The sequence below is a fragment of the Dermacentor albipictus genome, chromosome 5 (assembly GCF_038994185.2).
Source record: "Dermacentor albipictus isolate Rhodes 1998 colony chromosome 5, USDA_Dalb.pri_finalv2, whole genome shotgun sequence".
Lineage (NCBI taxonomy): Eukaryota > Metazoa > Arthropoda > Arachnida > Ixodida > Ixodidae > Dermacentor > Dermacentor albipictus.
In genome coordinates, this window is record NC_091825.1 from 66,258,209 (window position 1) to 66,280,770 (window position 22,562).

General features: G+C 50.0%; 1 protein-coding gene across 1 annotated transcript; it reads left to right on the plus strand.

Annotated features, from left to right (window-relative positions):
• The first annotated feature begins 2,122 nt into the window (after positions 1-2,122).
• On the plus strand, positions 2,123-15,877 carry LOC139060296 (uncharacterized). Its single transcript, XM_070539397.1, has 4 exons — positions 2,123-2,545; positions 2,591-3,358; positions 13,914-13,933; positions 15,742-15,877. Exons 1-4 carry the CDS (start codon positions 2,123-2,125, stop codon positions 15,875-15,877), a joined length of 1,347 nt encoding a protein of 448 aa, XP_070395498.1.
• Positions 15,878-22,562: the final 6,685 nt, after the last annotated feature.

Genomic DNA, 22,562 nt, shown 5'->3' on the forward strand with positions numbered 1-22,562 from the left:
AGTTACCTATAAATAATAATAATATTTGGAGTTTTACGTGCCAAAACCACTTTCTGATTATGAGGCACGCCGTAGTGGAGGACTCCGGAAATTTTGACCACCTGGGGTTCTTTAACGTGCACCTAAATCTAAGCACACGGGTGTTTTCGCATTTCGCCCCCATCGAAATGCGGCCGCCGTGGCCGGGATTCGATACCTATAAATGGGTAGAAGTTGTCGCAATGAGGTTTTGTGCGTGTATTCACAAGTCAAATCACTCAAAAGCGGCCCGTTTGCGCATCACGAGCACCATTCCCTTGCATATCACGAGCTGTCAATATAAGCTGCAAATATTGTTCGTACGCACTGACAGTCATTGCGCAGCTGATATTGAAGTTTTAGTGCAGGGAAAATTGCGTTGGCTGAGCTAATTTGTTTTGTTCACGCGGGCATCCTGCATTAAAAAAATGAAATGGTGTAGATTCCGCACCTGTATATATACATTCCGCATCCCACAAAAATTTCGGCCTTTATACTTGCATACTCCCTGGACCATATTCTCAAAAATACGATGATGACCCGCGTAGTGGCTCAGTGGTTATGGCATTTACCATTTGAGCATAAGATCGTTGGTTGGAGTCCCCACCGCAGCAGTGACATTTTGATGGGTGCGAAATGAACAACGTTCGATTCATGCGCACATTAACGAATTCCATGTCAAACATTTCACCGAAGCCCTGCAATGTGGCATTCATCGTAAATAATCTGTAGCTTGGGTGCGGTAAATTACATATCGCGCTTTCGGGGCTATAGTCCGTGGGCTATACAAGTTTGAGAATGGAAATATTGTGGCGTGTACTATCCATGGCGCGGAGTATACATGATTTTCTCATTTCATCGTCGGCGTGCCTCGGCGTCCCTCGGCGTAACCGAGTGAACGAGTGCAGCGAATGATAAAAGAGCGGAAGCGGTGCGCCACGGGCGTAGAAAGACGGCGACAGCGAAGAGAGCGCAAGGGGAAAAGTGGAGGAGGACCATATGTCAAAACGGTGAGGAGGAACGCGTAGTGCAGCGCAAGACGGGCTCTGCGCCGACGACCGCTACGAGATGTCGCCAGAGTAGCGCGCCGTAGTCTGTTCACCGATGGCATGATGCGAGTGCGTCGACCAATGCGATATATGAAAACAAAGCACTGCATTAGCGGAGCTTTGTCGGGGGTGGGTTTTGTGGCTCGCGTCCACGCATCACCCACGCGCTGCCTCCACGATATTACAATTTTTAATTAGATATGGGGTTTAACGCCCCGAAACCACTTTCTGATTATGAGGCACGCCATAGTGGAGAACTCCGGAAATTTGGACCACCTGGAGATCTTTAACGTGCACCTAAATCTAAGTACATGGGTGTTTTCGCATTTCGCCCCCATCGACATGCGGCCGTAGCAATGTAGCAAATTGCAAATTGTAATTGTAGCAAAATTGTAGCAACGTAGATTATTGTAGATTCAAGTTTGTACAAATTATATCAAGGTGCATTAAGGGCGATGAAAGTGGATTAAAGTAGCATTGTGAAGTAGACGTGACAATGTGTGACATCACGTATCACAGACATAACCACTTAATTAGAAGTGAAGTCAGAATGCTTTAGCGTTCACATCACGTAAGTATACTTCAGTGGCTGTCAATTTCTTCCTTCCCCTCTCTCTGTCTCTCATGTCACGGAGGATGCACGATACCGCCTAGTGCAAAAGTGGTGATCTATGCTTCCTGATATCAGATAACTGAACGTCTACCGAGAATAGAAACCCTAATGGTGTCTGCATTGCTTGAACTTCTACTCTTCTTATCGACATTAGGGGGGGAAGAAGAAGAAGACCGCGTGTGAAGGACGAACTCCGAATGGGCTCCGGCTCTTGGAACACCTCACAGCTGATCTTTTGTTTCTACAACGTGCTTACCACCACCAGTCGACGGATCTTAACGGGTGAAACCTTTTGAGACCAAGATCTACCAGATCCGGTGAGACCTCGGCCCTTGGACATTTCGAGGCGAGCAGGCCGCAGCGCTAGGCCTAACGTAGGCGCCGCGATAACGGCGTGACAGCATCGCGTGCCGCCCATGCCCACTGCACTGCTACCGTGACGATGGCTGCCCGAGACCCCCTGCCTGCTGCAGCATTGGACGAAACCACACCAGCCGCCCCTATGGATCAAGAACCGACTCCAGACAACGAAGACGGGACTTGGTTTCTCGTGGCCCGAAAGCGCAAGAAACAGGTTCAAGCTACGTCGAGCTTGTCACCCAACACCGAACCCGCACAGCAGGACCACCCACATCTGAGATTGCGCAATAAGAGCTCGCAGCTGCCCCCGCTACCGATCGACGACTTGAAAGTGGTCTTCCGACCGAGAGATGGACTGAATCTCGGAGAGTGGCCGCAGCACTCTATAGCCAGAGCTATAGGCACAGCGGCTCAATTAAACGAGAGCACGCTCCACCAGCTAACCATCCGCATACGCCGAGAGCAGAATGTCGCAGTGGTCAGCACACCGGACGAAGAACTAGCGGCAAGACTACAGCTGATCAAGTCTATATGCCTGGAAAACAAGCAGTACGAGGTTCAGGCCTATGTGGCTGCTCCGGATGCTTCCTGCAAAGGAGTCATCTCCGGCATAGAGAAGAACACAACGCCGACAACGCTGATGACAAATATCCGATCACCGATGGCTCAGGTCCTGCATGCAAGAATGATGGGAAATTCAGCCACGGCCATCATCACGTTCTCTGGCATTCGGGTTCCCCGGTACATCTACTATTACGGAGCAGAATACCGGTGCTACATTCATAAACCCCGACAGCAGCTGTGCAGCGTGTGCCTCTCCACGGGTCATCGAGCGGATGCTTGCCCAACCCCGGATAAACCCCGGTGTGCTGCGTGCGGAACTTCCAACCCCTCCGAAGGACACGATTGCACGCTGAAATGTTTTCATTGTGGTGGTGAGCACCCCGCCACTGACTCTCGATGTCCTGTAAGGCAACGCAAACCCTTTAACAAGAGGCACGTGTTCCGAGAGCAGCAGAAAACGGTGGAGCAACCACTCCAGCACGACAAGCAGTCCAGAAAGGTAACGACATTCAACGGTGCGGCACCTGCGACTACTGATGCAACACGTGGTCGTCGTCGCTACCGATCCCGGGGACACAGCCAGTCCCAAAGTCGCAGTAGGTCCAGGGTCCGCAGGCCGTCTAAGGACCAGAAGCACCCACGTGGTCGAAGCCGGTCTGGGAGCCGCAGCCTGACGCAGCAGACACAGCCACCGAAGGAACCTCAGGCCGCGTGGACGAAAACGCCCGACCATCACACCAGGAAGGCAACAGCGGTGAGTTGGTCAGCGCAGTTTCCCCCTCTTTCCTCCGCTCTTCCTTCACCTCCGTCCGCACAGCAAGTAAACAAACAAAACAAACTGTCTCCCACAGCGACGCTTTCACTCACCCAGACACACACACTCGCACCTGAGAAACTCCCTCACAATTCCTGCACCAAACCAGAAGTGCGCGAAATGATAGAGGAAATGGCGACTATTTTAAGAGCGGAGATGCAAAAAATGAAGGAAGAGATCATGACTGATGTCAAGCACATGCTACAACAGGTCATGCAACAAGCCATGACTGACATGAAACAGTTCATCAGTGCAACTTTTAGCTCAACTTTCAGCCATCAAAACGATTCACTTCCACATGAGAGAGAGAGAGAGAATAAACATTTTTATTAGGTGAAGCAGCTAGGGAGAGGCGTTCTCAGTCCAGAATGCCTTGAGCTCGGGCCGCGTCCTGGGCCCTCGCAATCAGCCGTTGCTGATCCTCGAGGTCGGAGCTGGCCAAGGCTCTCTCCCAAAGCTCGTTAGTGGGGTAAGGGTTCGGATGATTTAATGGTGCCGCTCTGCAACCTCCTACTATGTGCCTGAGGGACCCGGGCTCTGCGCAGAAGCGACATTGCGGAGAGAATTTTGTAGGGTCTATGAGGTGATTCCTGGTTGGGTGGGGGAATGTATTGACCTGTAGAGCCCGGAGGAATCGCTCCTGCTCTCTAGGTAGTGACTTGTGTGGGGGTGCATATGTTCTGCGGGTTAGCTTGTAGTGTTGTGTGATGTCTTGGTAAGAGACTAGAGGGTGCATGCGCTCGGGTTCAGATTCCTCGGCGTCGGCTCGGTGGGTCAGATCTCGAGCCACGTGGTTGGCGACCTCGTTGCCAGGAATGCCTTGATGAGCTGGCGCCCAGATGATCATGACTGATCTCGTTGGCGGCTTTTGATTGATGATCCGGAGTGTAGTGGCATGAATTCTGCCGCTAGCAAAGTTGCGGCACGCCTGTTGGGAGTCGGTCACTATGACTTCAACCTCTGTTTGGGAGAGAGCGAGGGCTATGGCCGCTTCCTCGGCCTGGAGGGGATTGTTTCGTGTGAGCGAAATGCTGCTCCGATGTTCTGTGTTGACGACTACGGTGGCTGTTGTGGCTGCGCGTCTGGAGTAAGAAGCCGCGTCAGTGTAGGCTGTAGAGGATAAAGTTCCGTATCGCTTGTGTATGGCCAGGGCGCGGGCCTCCCTTCGCTCTGCGTGGTGCACTGGGTGCATGTTGCGAGGCAGAGGACGTACGGTGATTTTTCTCCGGATGGCATGGGGTAAGCTCACAGTCTGAGGCGTCGGATGGCTCATAGGGGCAGAGAGCCCCAGGCGTAAGAGAATGGACCTCCCTGCTTCCGTAATCGCCAGCCTTGTTCGCTGACTGGATAAATGTGCCTCGATCAGCTCCTCGGCCGTGTTGTGCACACCTAGTCGTAGTAGGCGTTCTGTGGACGTACTGATTGGCAGACCCATCGCCTGCTTATATGCCTTTCTGATCATTGTGTTGATTTTCTTGAGTTCCGTCTCGTTGAGTAGTGCGTACGGAATAGCGTAAGTTATTCGAGACACGACGAAGGCTTGGACAAGCCGAAGCGTGTCCGCCTCCCCCATGCCTCTTGTCTTGGTTGTTATTCGCCGGATCATGTGCGTAACTTGGGCTGTTGTAGTCTTAAGCTTTTGAATTAATATTGTATTGGTGCGATCCGACTGGAAAACCATTCCCAATATCTTTACGCTCCGAGACGGAACGATGGTGTGTCCCTCCAGCTGTATGTTGATAGTGGGCGAGTCGCATCTGTGCTTCTTTCGCGGTGAGACCAGGAGTAGCTCCGACTTTTGGGGGGCGCAGCTGAGCCCGCATGACTTAGCATAGTCGCTCACCACGTCTGCAGCTTCCTGCAAGCGGTTCTCCATTTCCCCGATGGACCCTGTGGACGACCAGATGGTAATGTCGTCAGCATATAGGCCATGCCGGATCCCTGGGATGTTATCGAGGAGCGGCGGTAGGCCTATTAGGGCGATATTGAAAAGGAGAGGGGATAACACTGCGCCCTGTGGTGTGCCGCGCCCGCCCAGTAGGAAGGGGTTTGTGGCTTTGTCCCCGACCTTTAGGATGGCTTTTCTATCTGAGAGGAAATCTCTGATATAGGAGTACGTCCTGGCGCCACAGCCCAGCGCGTTTAGCCTCTGTAAGATTGCTGTGTGCTTGACGTTATCGAACGCCCCTTTAAGATCTAAGGCGAGGATAGCCGTGGGGGAGTTGCGTGTCGCTGGTACAATCACCTCCTCTTTCAGCTGAAGTAGGATGTCTTGAGTTGAGAGGTGTGGACGGAATCCTATCATCGTTGTTGGAAGTTTCCCCGAGTCCTCCAGGAATGGTTGTAACCGATTGAGAACGATGTGCTCTAGGAGCTTTCCTACACACGAAGTGAGGGAGATCGGTCGTAGGTTCTCAAAGGCTGGTGGCTTGCCGGGCTTCGGTATCAGACGAACCTCGGCTATTTTCCAGTCCTCGGGAAGGTTTCCTTTCCTCCATACTTCATTAAGATGAGCGGTAAGCTCTAGTAGCGAGGGGCTGTCAAGATTTACGAGTGCCTTATTGGTAATTTGGTCCATTCCCGGGGCTGTGTGGCGTCTCAAGCCCATTATCGCCGCTGTTACCTCATGTAGATGAATGTCCTCATCTAGGAGCTCGTTAGGGGTGCCGGTGTAGGGTGGCAGAGGCTCCGATGGCTGTGTGGGGAAGTACTGGGCTTTGAGAGCCAAAAGGAGGTCCGCCTCATTTCCAGGAAATTGGTGAATTACTCGGGCCATATTGTGGTGGGATTCCGTTTTGCTGCTGGCCGGGTTGATTAAATACCTCAATAACTTCCACGTCTTGGAAGTACTCAGTCTTCCTCTCAAGCTGTCGCAGAGGGATAGCCAATTCTTTCGGCATAGTGTGGTAGCGTATTCCGCAGCCTCTTGTGTGAGTAGTGCTATTCGCCTCTTGAGCTTGCGATTTAATGTTTGCCTTTTCCAACGCTTCAGCAGGCTACGCCGGGCTTCCCACATGTGGAGCAAGCGAGCGTCGATGCTTGGAGTGGTGGTGGATGTTTCAAGCATTTTGGTGTGCGCCTTCACATCCTTCTGAAGCTGAGTGATCCAGTCCTTAATTGACTGAAGCTGTTGGCTCTGTTCGTTCGCAGCTCTTTCTTCTCTTATCTCCCGCAGCTTGGTCCAATCCGTGAGGCGAGCCGTGCCTATCCTGGCTTTGTATTCGAGCCCATGGAGAGTGGTGGCTAGCAGCGCGTGGTCGCTGCCTAGGTACTCCTCCAGATTGGTCCAGCAAGCTTGGGGGATATTTCTGGTGAGGGTTAAGTCGGGGTTCGTGTCTCTTTGAACACTTGTGCCGAGCCTCGTGCTATTCTTTGGATCGGTGACGAGTGTGAGATCCATGTCCTCAATAACTTCGTGAAGCATGTTTCCCCGGGGGTTGGTGTACGTATAACCCCAGAGGGGGTGGGCTGCATTGAAGTCGCCCACAATTAGAAGCGGATAGTTGCGTGCTGCGTGCGTGTCTTGCTCCAAAACCAGTTTGAGGACCGATGGCGCGCTTTTCGGCCGACAGTAGACGTTTAGAACAAACATGGGACTCTTCTTCTTTGTTGCCTGTGGGATAATTTCGAGCAGAATGGCAAGCGGGTCGGATTGCTGGAGATGGTGTTGAACGGCCACTAGATTCTTACTGACCAGGGTGTGAAGGCTGCTGCCTGTATCGGTGCCATAAGTGACGTATCCGGGTAGGCGAACGTGTGTGTTCGTTTCTTGCAGTGCGATGATTTCGGGTGGTCTTGTTGATGTAGCGATGTATTGTATCAGTGATCCATACTTGTTCTTGTAGCCCCGGCAATTCCACTGCCACACCGTGGTTTCGCCTGAGGAGCCCCCGCGCTTACTGCATATATGTTGAGGCGGAGCCATCTTGGTTATCAAGGGGTGGTGATGCGTGTACAAGATGGGGTTCTGGGGAGCCCAGAGAATCTGGCAATTCTGGTAGGGTCTGATGTGCTGTTTTCTTGGGGCGCCGGCTCTGACGAGCTTCCAGTGCTAGTATGCGTTCCTCTAGCCTCATGATGCGTTCCGCCAACTGAGTGTTAGAGTGTTGCTGTTGAGTTGCGCATTGTTGTTGTTGTGCCGCTGACTGTTGTATAGCTGTGAGTTGTTGCTGCATGGTAGCTTGTAGGGATGTCTGAAGGCTCTGAATAGCTTTTGCTACTACCTCTTCTACCTTCTGGAGAGTGGCATATTGGACGGGTATAACTCCCTGCGGTGCAGTGGGCTGCGCGGTTGCTCGTTGCGGTGTCGGATTTGAAGTGACTTTTTGAGCTGGCTGTTCTTCCCGTTTCCGCTTCTCCGGGGGTGGGGTTGAAGTGTTTTGTGTATGGGTAGTGCTATTTCTTCCAAGTAATTCATCTTTAAGTGCTACGAATTCTGCGTGTACGCTAGCGATTTCTGATTTGAGTTTTGCGTTTTCTTCAGTGAGACGCCTAATCTGGGCATGTGCCTGTGCCAGCTCTGTGTCAACAGGGGGGGGGGGGGACGAGCTTTGTGAGAAACAACCTGTGCCCAGCTCACCTGCTGCGTGACCTGCGCTGCTCCCTTGCTTCCCCTCCTGCCGCTTGCGGAACGACCACGGCTCGAGGTCCTGCCATGGGATGGCGTCCGTCGTCGCGATGAGGTCCTACGCCTGGAACCGGAACGCGGCCTGGAACTGCTCCTCCCCTGGACAGCTCCGCGTCGTTTCGGGGACCGCGACTTGCGGGATGCTGAGTGCTCGCCACGCGGCCTCGGAGACGAGGAGCCTGCTCTCGGGGTCTGCTGCGGTTTCCGGCGGTTGACAGGCGGCAGGAACCTGCAGTGTACTAACGCCACCAGAGAACCAAGAAGGTCACACCCTTATACCCGCCCGGCTCGTACAACAACACCTGCCCTCACCAGCGAGGCGGTATCAACCAATCATGGCCAGGAAACCTAAGAGGCGCACTACCACCACCTTCAGGGTGTGGCAATGGAATTTTAGAGGGTACCGAAGGAAGAAGGGTTCCCTCACACAGTTCCTAGCCACACGTCCTCACCCACCAGACGTTATAGCACTTCAAGAAGTACATTGCACTCCCACACTCACTGGATACAATGCATACACTGACAAGCATGACACCACCAAACAACCACTAGCTGCCACCCTTGTGTCCAAACAAATCACAGTGATCGAGCACACGCTCGACAGCTCCCACATTCCGCATGTGCTCTTAGAAATTGTACCTAGGAATCGATATGAAACGAGCTTGTTTTTACTTAATATCTACAGTGCACCCAAATCGCGACGAGACGACTTCGGGCAACTTTTTTCGGCCGCCAGTAAACAAGCCGAAAAATTGATTGTTCTGGGAGATTTCAATGCGTCCCACCCGGCCTGGGGGTACCAAACAGAAACACCAAAAGGCCGCCGTCTAGCCCACGCCATGAACCTTCATCAATTCACTCTGCTGACAGAACCTGACACACCTACCAGAACGGGTAACAGCGTAAGCAGGGATACCTGCCCTGACCTAACAATGGTCAAGGGGTTAATTCAATGCTCCTGGGACAACCTAATGGAGACTCTGGGCAGTGACCACAGCATTATAGCCACAGAAGTCCAACTGGTTGCCATACGCACCCCAGAACGTTCAATTAAAATAACCAACTGGGACACTTTCTGGCGCAACAGAACCAAATCTGAACAACACGACCCGCCATCTCTACGCGAGTGGACACAACAGCTACAAGCAGATTTTAAAGCAGCCACCAAGCAACTTACTGCAACAACGGAGACACCGGATGTGGACAGACATCTGCTCCATCTCTGGGAGGCTCGAAGAGGCCTGACCAAACGATGGAAGAGGCAGAGGCACAACCGTAGGCTGAAACAAAGAATCGCCCGGATCACCGCAGAAGCTGAAGAATACGCCACCAGCCTCACTAATAGCAATTGGCACAACCTCTGCGACCGCCTTAATGGCACACTAAGTAGTTCCAAAACGTGGTCCCTCCTCAGAGCATTACTCAACCCAACGCACACAAGAACGCACACAACGAACACAGTCCGCACTATCATCCACAAAGAACAAATGGATGATGACGCGCTCCTCCGAACACTGCAACAAAGATACATTGCTACAGGCCACCGACCGGAGTACAAAGACTATCCACACGAGGAAGAAACCCAATTGGACGGCGATATTACAGAGACAGAAGTGAGGGCAGCCCTACACGGCATAAGACGAAACACAGCGCCCGGAGCAGACGACATTCACTATGCACTGCTACGCAACCACGACGACCAGGCCATACGGCAACTCACTGTATACTACAACGACAATTGGAAAAACGGAACGCTTCCACAGGAATGGCGACACGCCAATATCACCTTAATTCCGAAACCCGGGAAACCACTGTCCCTCCAAAATCTCAGACCCATTTCCCTAACTTCATGTGTGGGCAAGCTCTTCGAGCACGTAGTTCTAAATCGCCTGCAGTCTCACCTCGAAGCGAACCAATTCTTTCCCAATACCTTATTCGGCTATCGTCCAGGTCTGTCTGCGCAGGACATACTCCTACAACTTAAGGAGGATGTTGTGGATAGTCCAAGTAAAGCTCAAACAAGAGCCATTCTGGCGTTGGACCTCAAAGGAGCCTTTGATAACGTCTCACATGACCTCATTCTAAACAACCTTGCATTCTCCCGATGCGGAAAGCGCATCTATGATTATGTCCGAGCCTTTTTATCGGACCGAACAGCCACCACCGGCCTAGGTGATATTCGGTCGGATATCATAAAACTTTCCGGCAGAGGGACTCCCCAGGGTTCGGTTCTCTCACCCACCCTGTTCAACGTGGCAATGGCAAAGCTACCACCACTCCTCGACAACTTCCGAACGTGCAGCACGCCCTGTACGCCGATGATATTACAATCTGGGTGACCACAGGGTCAGACGGCGCCATTCAAGACGCACTACAGGAAGCCGTCAATATAGTTCAAGAGTATGCAACAGCCGGAGGACTCACATGCGCAGCTGAGAAGTCGGAGCTCCTGCTTGTATTTAAAAAACGGAACAGGACCGATATTTCACCAGCCATCACATTGCATCTCAGTGGCAACGTTATTCCAAGGGTAGACAGACTACGTGTACTTGGCCTTCACATACAACACAACGGGAAGGCCACACATACCCTACACGTGCTCCGCCAACAACTTACCCAAATAACGCACATGATAAAGCGCATTACAAACCGCCGACAAGGACTGAAAGAAAAAGTCGTACTCCAAATTGTGCAAGCCCTTATAATCAGCCGATTAACCTACCACCTCCCCTATCATAATCTGACTCAGACTGAGATGCACCAGATGGACACCCTCCTCCGTACGGCACTAAAGGCAGCGCTCGGACTACCCCAACATGCGTCTACGCAGCTGCTACTACGACTGGGAGTGCACAACACCATCCGCGAACTAGTTGAAGGTCATCTGAACAGCCAATTGCAACGTCTGCAACGAACAATGCAAGGGTGCCACATTCTATCCCGGCTAGGATACCAAACACCGAGAGAACCACAACAGGAAAACCGCACACTTCTTCCGCTTAGCATTCGCAACAAAATTCACGTGGCCCCAATTCCCCGGAATATGCACCCTGACCGTCATAAAGGTCGACGAAAGGCAAGAGCACAAGCCCTGGCTCGCCTATTTGGCGATGACACATCAAACACTCCAGTCCTATACACCGACGTGGCCCGCTACCCACGGAAACGTGCCCTATGTCTAGTCGTACTAGATAGTGCAGACATTCTGAGAGCTTCGGCCACGCTCAACACTGTGGACAGTAGCACGGCGGAAGAGGCTGCTATTGCCCTAGCCATCGTACACGCTTCAACCATGCCGGCACCGGATGGACCTATCACAGTGGTCACTGATTCTCAGACCGCCTGCAGGACTTTGGCACAAGGGAGGGTGACACCCTACACACACCGCATCCTTACATCATTACACCCCACAGCGTTACACAGGGTGCGTATCGTCTGGACGCCTGGACACGCCTCTCTCCATGGTAATGAACGCGCTAATGCGGTAGCCCGAGAGCTCGCTAACCGGGCGCCATTGGAAGAGCTGTCCAACCCAGACGACGCACCGACAGAACCACTGAACTACACTGAAACTCTACAATATTACAGAGATACCAGGAGACACTTCCCTGCACCACATAATTCCCTTAATCGAGAAGATGCCGTTGCGTGGCGACAGCTTCAAACTAATTCATTTCCCTGCCTCTTTTATCTTCACCTCTTCCACCCCACACAATATCCCTCATACTGTCCCTATTGTGGAGCAAAGCCCACAATATATCATTGCACCTGGGAGTGCCCACATCCTCCGGGCTACTCCCGTATTCCTTCACCTTCACCTTCCTCCTGGGAGACTGCGCTGACCAGCTCAGACCCGCAAGAGCAGCGACGGCTGATCCGGCGGGCACGCGGAGTGGCGCGGGCCAATGGCGCCCTGAACTAAGGGCTCCACCCTGCGAGGAAGTCGCCCAATCTGATGACAAATAAATGTTTTCTCTCTCTCTCTCTCTATCGACATTAATTCCTCCCTCTTATGGTTCAGAAAATCCAGTTTCAGTGCTCGATACTACCGACACTACATTCACTTTGCTGTCTTCCAATAAAGTATGCATTGTTATGCTTTGTGCTTATAATATTATTAAGTTTTCTTATGATGCAGCGTTCGCCCAGAACGTTAAGAATAGGTTAGCCATATGCTGTGAATACCACAGCATAAAAAACCTAATTTCTGCGATTCCAATCGGAACAAAAATTAAATATATTATTCATTACAATTGCCATTATACTGACGCCTCAGACAAACTCAAGCCGTCCCGTCTGCACCACTGCCGCCGTTGCTATTGACAGCGCATACGCGGCATATGTATTTTGGGTTATAACACATCTAAAGGCACAGAAGTCTTTTGGTTGCAAAATTAACGAAGCGAAGTGGACGCACCATCAACGCTCCGCTCAATATGCTGCGTGGTAGAGCTAGAACCTGAAGTCAAAAACAGACCGCAATTTCGTCATTCATTGTGTGAAACGCCGGCGGAAGCTCGTCTTTCATCAGGCGCGTGTTTGGCTTAGGCACAGTGACTCGCAACCACGTGAAATTTATGAAGCACGTTTTATGGTTCGGAAGGGGCAGCCGTCTGCTAGGACGCCATCGATGGGCTTGACTAACAAAGACATTAGCAATGCTCTAGTTTTATACAAATATATTGTAAGTAAGAGAGCGGAAACAACACCGTTTCACTTGTGGGCACTTGCATTCTCAGCCCCTCTTCGTCTTTGTCGCACTCCCAACGCCAGCCCCAATCGCGAGCTCCGTTATAGCTATTGGTCGTTGCTGTTGATTTATTTCTTCATATGTATGAATTTTACTGTTAGGACGCGCGCGCTGTTGGAAGCACTTCAACAGACTCTTTCCTCTCTGGGGCGCATATAATAAATTAAATTATGGGGTTTTACGTGTCCAAACCACTTCCTGATTATGAGGCACGCCGTAGTGGAGGACTCCGGAAATTTCGACCACCTGGGGTTCTTTAACGTGCACCTAAATCTAAGCACACGGGAGTTTTCGCATTTCGCCCCCATCGAAATGCGGCCGCCGTGGCCTGGATTCGATCCCGCGACCTCGTGCTCAGCAGTCCAACACCATAGCCACTGAGCAACCACGGCGGGTGGGGCGCATATATTTGTGTGCAGAAATAAATTTTCATCTGGTTTCAGTCATCGCTTATCCTGTCTTGTCTTTTTTGTGCCATTATTCGCGCGGTGTCTTCTTGCCACGAGTTTCGTCAAGTCAGGGTTCTTCCTTGCACTGCTGACATGAGCTTAGTACGCACGCGCACTATAAACACATTAGCGTTCCTACTGGGGCGCTGTGTGTGTACGTGCACGTGGCACTAATCTGAGTAGAACCATATGCAAACGTCCAGTTAACATTAAGTTTGGCTGTGCGCTTACCGGCGCTGGTGGTTTCATATGGGCGTAGTCTCGTACACAATCGAGGTGCGACACCGGCGCCGCTATAACTGGCGGAGCTCCTTACTGCGCCAGCGTTCTGGGACACCTTCTCAGCTTGCGGGAAGTTGTTCCTTCTGATCATCAGCCGTTTACTTGCGGGCTGCGTTCATCAAACGTGTTATAGAAATTCGTCTGAAGGGCGTCAGCGCAATGATAAACCTCGATTATATTGTCACTTCTTTGATTTTCGCCCTTCCAATCTTCAAGAAGTCTATGGCATCAGGTTCCATAAACATTCGTTCACTCGTTTTGGTGATACGAAAATGGAAAGTGTGCTCCTTCTTCAACACTGCCCAATTTTTGAAGACGAGGTTTTGTTTCCTCATTTCCGAGGCATTCGGTGTGCCTGTGATTTGGGTATCTTGCAACCACTTTCAGGATGAAGAACGCTCGGCTCGGTAAGTTGTAGATGCCGCATGAACATTAAAATTATATGAAATGATTTCTCAATGCCGAGAAGACGTAGCAATAGTCAGCAACTAAGGAATAAAATTAGCCGTAAACGGACAGGTTGTGAGCGCCAGTGTTCTGTCACCACCAAATGTCATGTAAGCTAAAAGCCGTGCTCTCGGCAAGATGGCGCTAGGTGTCCCAGTCCTCCAACAGGGTGGGAGACACAGACAGAGCGGAGAGCCGCCGGCAGCGTGAGTGCGTTGCCCTGGCCTTGGACGTGTGTCTAAAGAGGCTGTGAACACTCTGTGCTGATAGGCCCTATGCCTCGTGCTAGCGAGAAAGAGCAACTAGTAAACTTAGGCGAATTGCGCAATTCAGTTTCAAATGCTGAAATTAAAAAAAAAAAAGATGTCCTATCTCCGCCGAAAGGCGAAGCCTCCATTGCGATAGCGAATTAATAGACAGCTGTACAATGGAAGGATAGTAGCGTTATAGACCATATAAACACGCAAACGTTCACTTAATAACTAATCTAACAAGCATGGTGTACCGCACACAAAGGTAAACATGAACACATCTCACTTGATGACCACGGAAGCTCGCTGTCAAAACGCTGGAGGGAAGAAGCTTGGCATGAGTAGCCAGAAAATTGACCTTCGTGCTGCCTCTCGCTTCAACCCGAACCAAGCGTCGAAAGCGCAGCGCATACGTAGCTACCAGCACTCGGTGCGCTTTCTCCACATCGCAGATCGTTTGAAGATGAGGCCTGCGTGACCGAACATTTTGTTGACATCGCAGATTACTTTTAAGATAACACTCCCGCGCGGCCTATCTTAAATAGCAGCTGCGCGAGTACAATGTCACCCTTTGTCCCTCCCCTCCCTCCGATGCCTGGCGCACGACAGAACATCGTGGGCCTCCTCCCCAATGCCCTCCGACGTGCGCGCCAGATTGAGCTGCGATCGTCAGACGACCCTCACAAGTTCCACACGCAAATACAGCACACCGCGCAGCGACGATGTTATCGTCCTAGGAATTTATACGGAATATCATGGTGACGGCGACGACGATGAAACGCGCCTGGAGTGTCGATATAATTGCTGTCGCAATAAAAAGAGTTCGTGAAGTGTCGATACTAAACCAGGCAAGGTCGACGCTCTCGAACGTGAAAGTGAATGATTATGAAATTGAAAATGAGTAAATAATGAACGTGAATATGACAGAGAAAAAGACAGAACAAAGAAATATAATGAAGAATTATTTATCGAATGATTTGAGCCAACATGTACGTCGACCTTGTCTTCTTTAGCGTACACAATCGGTTGACCATTTTTTATTCGTTTCGCGTGAAGTGGGAGAAGTTACCATTCGTTTTTCTTTCTTCAGCGCTCACCCACCAACCTCTGCAAGCATAATCGTTGTGTGATGACTTCTTCAGGCACATGCAGAAAAGGCGACAAAATCTTGCTATTAAGAAATGATGTTCTAATTGCAACAGTACTTATTTAGTTAGTAGGTTTTGTCTATGTCTACTGGGAGCAACTATGGAGCCAACGTCATAGTTAATCTTCCTCATGCGCTACTTTGTGTAACCTTTGTATCTCACGGTACGGTACGGCTCCTGATGAGAGAAACTAGGATTCGAAAGGAATGCAACAGGTTATTTGTCCATCCTTCCTCCGGTCCGAGGAGGTCAAAAGTAACTCCAACGCAACAGGCTCCAGCGTATCCCCCCCTTTTGCTGCCCGAGACAACCGTTGGCAACTCAACAGGCAATTCGTATCTATGTACCCTGCCCGTCCCACTTGTGTAGAGCGCGGGAACAGCGGCAGCAGGGGAGCTCTGGTGACAACCAGCGCCGCCTTACAGTAGCTGCTGGGTTGGAGAAAAGTAATGTCTGGGCACGCGTGGACGTTGCATCCCATTTAGCGCCCAGCCGCTACCTTTAGGCGTCGCTGGCCGGCTTTAGAGCGCCCCGGCGGCTACAGTTCGCACGCTCTACACAAGAGTGACGCGCACTGTACCTTAAGCCCTTATTTTCACTGTGATCATTTACGTGCGGATCAATGGCAATTAGAAAATAAATGACAACGAAAATTCACCAGAACAATGTTGGTGCTAAAGAAATTTCGAACGTTAATGGGCTTTAAGTTGCGAATTAGCCAGGGAACCGGTGGAACATACATGTCTTCCAAAATAGAATTTTGCCTTCCATGTAAGTGCCATCAGCATTATCTGAAACGAGGATAGGAAATACGTGATCAGAACGCATGTTATCGTTATTTACACCTAAGCGCGACGTGTAATTGCTCTTTAGCCAATCTCTAAGACTGGAATTCTTCAGCGTGCTAGTGTTGTAGGATGAATTGAGACACTTCTACAAGTGCAGTTAACCTTTAAAACAAGAATTGGGAAAGTTCCAGTAATCATCGTGCTTCAATTTTTGTTGGTAGTACATGCTAACGGCACTCAGTGCACAACAGGCATTGTCTTACGTTTACGTTTCCACTTACTACGGTTACATTCTCACGAGATGGGTTAGTCTATTCGACCATAATTTGGGATCTTACCTGTAGCCGCGATAGGTGATATGACCTTTAAACATTCCATGGGCATCCCCTGTCGTCCTTGTTACGAAAAAAGATGGTTCTGTGCGATTCCGTGTAGACTACCAGTGCCTCAACAAGATCACTCGCAAAGATGTCTACCCTGTCTCGTGCAAAAACGAGGTGATTGACAATCTACAAGGCGCAGTATTATTTGCATCTCTGCATTTGCGTTCAGGGTATAGGCAACTATCCATGGCAGGCACCGGTTGGCCGAAGGCAGCTTATGTCACACGTGACAGCTTACATTAGTTTGACGTAATGCCTTTTCGACTTTGTAAGGCGCTCGCAACTTCGGGTACATGATGCCCACATTCCTACCAGGCTTGTAGTGGCACACGTGCTTGTGAAATCTAGACCACGTTGTAGTTTTTGCTCCTGGCTTCACCACGCGTCTTCTACGGCTCCGCTGTGTTTTTGCGCTAGTCTACAACTAAACCTCAAGAAGTGCCCATTTGCAGATGAAAGCTGACGATTCTAGGTTGCTTCGTATCAAAAGATAGAATTCACCCCGATCCAGCCAAACTTCGGGCCGTGGCCGAGTTCCCTAGGCCAACGTTCGTCAAATAATTGCGCAATTTCATAAGTCTGTGCTCTTACTCCCGATGCTTCATACGCAATTTCGCAGCCATCATATCGCCCTTGAAGAAGCTAATTTGAAGCAACAGCTCCCTCACTTCGTGGTTGTCCGAGTTCGGCGAGGCCTTTACAAAGCTTCGTGTTTTGCTAACTTCTGCACAAATTTTGCGCCAGTACGAGCCTAAAGCCCCTACTGAGGTGCACACAGATGCCAGCTGTGTTGGCCTCGGCACTGTTCTTGCCCAGCGCAAACAACGGTTTCCTGAATATGTCGTGTCTTGTGCAAGTCGTAGCCCAAGGACGGGCTAAGACAAAGTACACTGTGACAGAAAAAGAATACCTGGCCATCATCTGGGCTCTTGATAAGTTTCGGCCTTGATTGTATGGCCATCCATTTGATGTAGGTACGTACCACCAGTCACTATGTCGGCTGTCGTCCTCGAAAGATTCCTCAGGCCGTCTTACTTGATGGGCACTTTTCCTACAGGACTACGATATGCGTGGGCTCTACCGCAGCGGATGACAATATTCTGATGACGACGCCTTCGCGGGCTCTCCCCTACTTCACGACAATGCCTGTTTCTCCATATCCCAATTTGTCATTTCTTCGCACGAACTTACCACCATCGCTTATGAGCAGCGCAAGGACCATTGGATTGCCTCCGTTTTATACTTGCTTTGTGCTTCATCAGCACAACCAACCAGTCGCACGTTGCATCGTCAAGCTGACCATATCGCCATTCACGACAGCCTGCTTCACCAACAAAATTATAACCCCAATGTGCGCCAGTGATTGCTAGCAGTACCTCGTCGCCTGCGTTTCTAAATATGCGCAGCTTTCCCCGCGAATTCACAGTGTGCACACTCGAGAGTGTTCAAAACATACCAGCGCCTTCGATAGCAGTACTGCTTGCGACGGATGCAGACCTACATTCAGAAGTTCGTTCGCTCTTGTCCCGATTGTCAGCGGCAAAAATATTCACCCCGCCTCTCGCCAGCCATTCATCAACACTCCCCTTACCCTATTCGGCCGTGTGGTCGCGATGGCATCTATGTGCATGCGCCCCTTCTCCTGACATCAGCTGGAAACCACTGAGTCACTTTGGCAGTCACCCACCTCATGCGATACGCCGAAAATACCACCCACCCGGCAGATACAGTGCGCGAATTTGCCTCGTCCCTGCTTCTTCGGTTCAGCCTGCATCATGGACCACCTCCATGGAACTGCTCACTCATCGTGGACTTGTCTTCCTGTCCGAAGTAGTTCAAGCCAATCTTAAAGAGTGTCCATTGTTCATTCTGCAACTATGGCGCACCAGCGTCAAACCAGTGGCTTTACAGAACGCTTCAACCGCACGCTGAGCTACAAGTTTGCCATGTACGTTGCCTCCGAGCACACAAATTGCAACGTCTTTGTGGGCTCGTAACCTACGCGTGCAACACCCCTACTCTGAGCATCACCGGCTCTTCACACGTTTCTCTTACTGTATGGTCGGTTCCCGTCGTCCTCAATGACATAATACTACCATACCGATGGAATACATCAGAATGTGCGCCCATTTCTGCCACGGCAAACATGCTGAACAGTGCCCTGATCTGCATGGGCCTTTACCTCCAATGAACATGAGTGCCAGAAGAGCGCTACCGGCGACAGCACTTCTACGCCCACCTTCCTTCCTGGAGCGCTTGTGTGGCTCTCAGTTTCTTCTGCTACACCTGGTTTTTCTTCAAACCTACTGCTCAAATATGAAGGGCCCTGCCGTATCGTCCAACATGCGTCTGCCGTCAACTACGTGATCGAACTTGTGGAACCATCTTTGGACATTACCCGTCGTGGACGAGACATTGGCAACGTCGAGCGCCTCACGCCGTGCTATGATTCGCTCACAGTGAGGAGCTGCTATGTCGCCGGACGGCGTCCTTGCCATTACCGGTGGTAACTGTCGCGAATAAGAGAGAGAGAGAGAAGGGAAGACGGAAAGGCAGGGAGGTTAACCAGACTGAGTCCAGTTTGCTACCCTACACGTGGGGAGGGGAATGGGGAGTGAAAGAGGAAGAGAGAGAACTTAAGTGTAGGATGTCTATAGTCGGGAACTCAAGTCTGTTGCCCTCAGGTAGCGAAAAAGCGCTCGAACGGCTTTCTGGGCCAATGAACTGTGAGGCCAGGCTCCCAAGATCTTCGCTCCCGTAAATTGCCTGTCATCCAGTCTATTTAAGGCACACTGGAGGGTCTCACGTTGATTATCGAAGCGAGAACAGTGGCACAGAAGGCGACTGATGGTCTCTTCACACTTGCACTTAGCGCACATTGGTGAATCCGCCATTTCAATACGGTAGCTGTAGGAGTTGGTGAATGCTACTCCTACCCACAGCCGACACAGCAGTGTTGCATCACGTCGTGGAAGGTTCGCTGGTAATGTAAGTTTCAGTGATGGGCGCGAATAAGAAGAACGCTATAGTGGGCTATTCTCTCCAGAGCATTATAGTGGGTCAATATTACCAGCGCTGTTGCTCGAGGAACACCGCTCGTGCTTAGAGTCCGTGCCCTGTTCTGACAGCCGGCCCAAACGCTGGTCGCTAATAAATACCTTTACGCAATGTATAACGGATGCTAGTTGTCATTGCAATACATGGCAGTACCAGTTAGATAATTACAACCCAGATGTGAAGCAGCCTGAATGCCAAAAAATGCCTGTCTGGAAGGCTAGGTTGGTGTTTCCCCCAAAACAGCGTTTTTTTACTGTACGCCAATCCCCTGATGCACGGCACAACGAAGACAACTTCGGATAGCAAACATCGCAGTCTGCAACGATGCAATCTGCCTATTTTATAATGAGTGTTCGAAAGAGGTAATCGCTCCAAAGTAGAGCTGCCTGATGGAGCAGAGACACGTGAGCGCAATTAACTTGCGATCATCACGAAAGCCCGTAGGCTTGTCGGGTGCGTCAGAAGTTCAGCGTGAGTGCATTATTTGAGAAATACCACCTTGCGAAAATTGAAGCTCTGGAACGCGATGTGCACAAGTCAGTAAACTGCAGAAGTACGTGTTATCAATCGCCTTTAATGACGCAGTTGTAGTTACGGTTACTTAAACAAAACAATGCAGAAATAAACGATATTTTATTTTTTGCGATCTATGTCTAATCGCACAAATGTATAAGCTGTATCCGGGATGCAGCTGCTGTGTGGAACGGGAAACATACTCTGAGCGATGCAGACGGTGTATGGCCACTAGGGTACAGAAATGACGTAACTAAAGGACATTACATGTATTCACGCGTTACAATGTTTACGTGCCGAACCTATGTCACAGCTAGTGGATGTCTTACGAAATAATTTTGCAATCGAGCTCGTTGTCTATTTGTGGTGAGGCGGTTTCTTTTGCAGAGAGTGTTTGTGCACCAGGGTAAAGAAATGACCCCTTACTGGTGGTTGCGGGAACTGCCCTGCACCGTTACACATTTGTTCATGGCCGGGGATGTTGCGCTTGGCTCAGTCTTCTGCGCTTGTGCTCAGTGTAGTGACGGACAGGTTAAAATGATTGTATGCCATTTTGTCGTTATGCCTGAGTGTTTTTACGTCATTTCTGGGCCATGCGTGTCGAACACACAGGCTCATAGCAAAGAAAGCGTCAAATTTCTCCATCTCAGTGCACGCTTTTAGACCTCATAACTCCTGATGAGCACCAGCTTGAGTTCGATGAAATGCACCTACTATGGCATAGTGACCTCGTTCAAACTTTCTTGCTCAGCTGCACAAACCGTCAAAAGGGCACTGCTGAGCTACGCCTCCCTGACCACGGCTCCAAAGGATAAATTTATCTCCTACTGCGTCCTCGGCGCAATCGCAGTGTCTTGTATACCCCAAAGGAAGCATGCTTTTTGATGTCGCCGTTCTACTTCCCCGCACTCCTGCCATGTCGCCTATACATGGAAATCTATGTCCAAATGTTTTCTAAGAAAACTGCGAAATCAGCTGCTCGTCTTACTTAACTGTTTGTAGCAAATTGTGAGTAGCCGCGTTAGGAATTCCAAGACATTGGTCAACCTATATTACGGGCTGACCTATATTGTGATTTACACGATAGATTCTCAATCAAATCCCGACGGGCCGTGCAAGAGAGCAGCAGCTGCTGCCCCACCCCCCATCCACCAGTAGTCATAAATTATGTAGTACTAGAAATAGTAGCCACAAGTAACAGTAGTATAGTAACAACAGGTAGCAGTTACTAGTAGTGGTAGCTGTAGCAGCAGTAGTAGCAGTAGATAGTAAAGAGAAAATAGTAGTAGTAATAGTAGTAGTAGTAGTAGTAGTAGTGGTAGTAGTAGCAGTCGGAAAACCGAAAGAAGAGTCAAGGCAGCTTCGCCTCCAAATGATTAGCAAATGCATGCAGTGGCCTTGCAAGGCAGTGGAGCACTTTTTCTGATCAGCCACAACGAGAGATTTCTGACATTGGGGGCATGACTCACTTTTGTCACATGCTTTGCCTCGGAGGCTGCACCGACTTTATCATCACATATTTTTCTAGCCGTCTTTATGTGCGGCACCTTTCGAATGACACACTGCCCAGCATATTCATCAGAATGTCACGAGTTCGTCGGGCAAACTTGTTCGTTAAGTTAGTGCTTACTCTGGGTATGCAATCTCCCCTAGCTGATTCTGTTGTATTACATGTACGTCAGATCACAAGGTTCCGATGTGAGACAGTAGTAATTTTCACTGCCCCTTCATAAGATGCTGTAGTGAGAAGACGCTGCTTTAATCTTTTAAGGGAACGAAATGTATCCACGCTACTTAAACAAATTTAACCTCTTCCATTCACCCTTATAGTTCTCAGGTGAGGACGAAGGACAATGTGGCAATCATACTAAGGCGCATTCATGGAGCACATTACTCAACATCATAGCCCCTATCTCCCATTTGCAGAACGTTCGTTCATTATCGTCACCATGATCACTGTTGTCATGATCACCATCATCATTATTTTATAGATCCTCTAAAGGACAAATGCATCTCCTGCGCCCGTCAACTCAATCTCACCTCTGCACTTTTCTTAATCTGCACACTATCGAATCCTGCAGCTCTATGAACAGAGTCTCATTACCCTTATTCGCATGCTTGCTATACTCTAATCAAGTGTGACTCTTGAGTTTCATGCAGTATCTATTGATGTATTTATGTGTTTATTTATTAGTTTGAAGTACCGTCAATTCCTTACTGGCATTATTGCCCGGGTGGGGGTGAATACATAAATAAAATGGAAATAAAGATGATGCTAACAACAGAATATACGTACCATAGAAAGAAAATACAGACAAGACAAATAGAACAACTGTTACGCGGAATATTATTTCGGACAATACTACAACGAGAAAGATAGAAAAAAGGCAGTCAGCAACATGCTATATGGCTGTGGGAAACGGCTTTTCCCCCAAGTTCAGTAGACAAT

Bases quoted from the DNA above. Each gene is read 5' to 3' on its own strand.
- LOC139060296 (XM_070539397.1), top strand. From the start codon at position 2,123: ATGGCTGCCCGAGACCCCCTGCCTGCTGCAGCATTGGACGAAACCACA. The intron at 2,546-2,590 runs GCAAGACTACAG...GAAAACAAGCAG, and splicing joins CACCGGACGAAGAACTAGCG to TACGAGGTTCAGGCCTATGT. The intron at 3,359-13,913 runs GTGAGTTGGTCA...AACCACTTTCAG, and splicing joins ACACCAGGAAGGCAACAGCG to GATGAAGAACGCTCGGCTCG.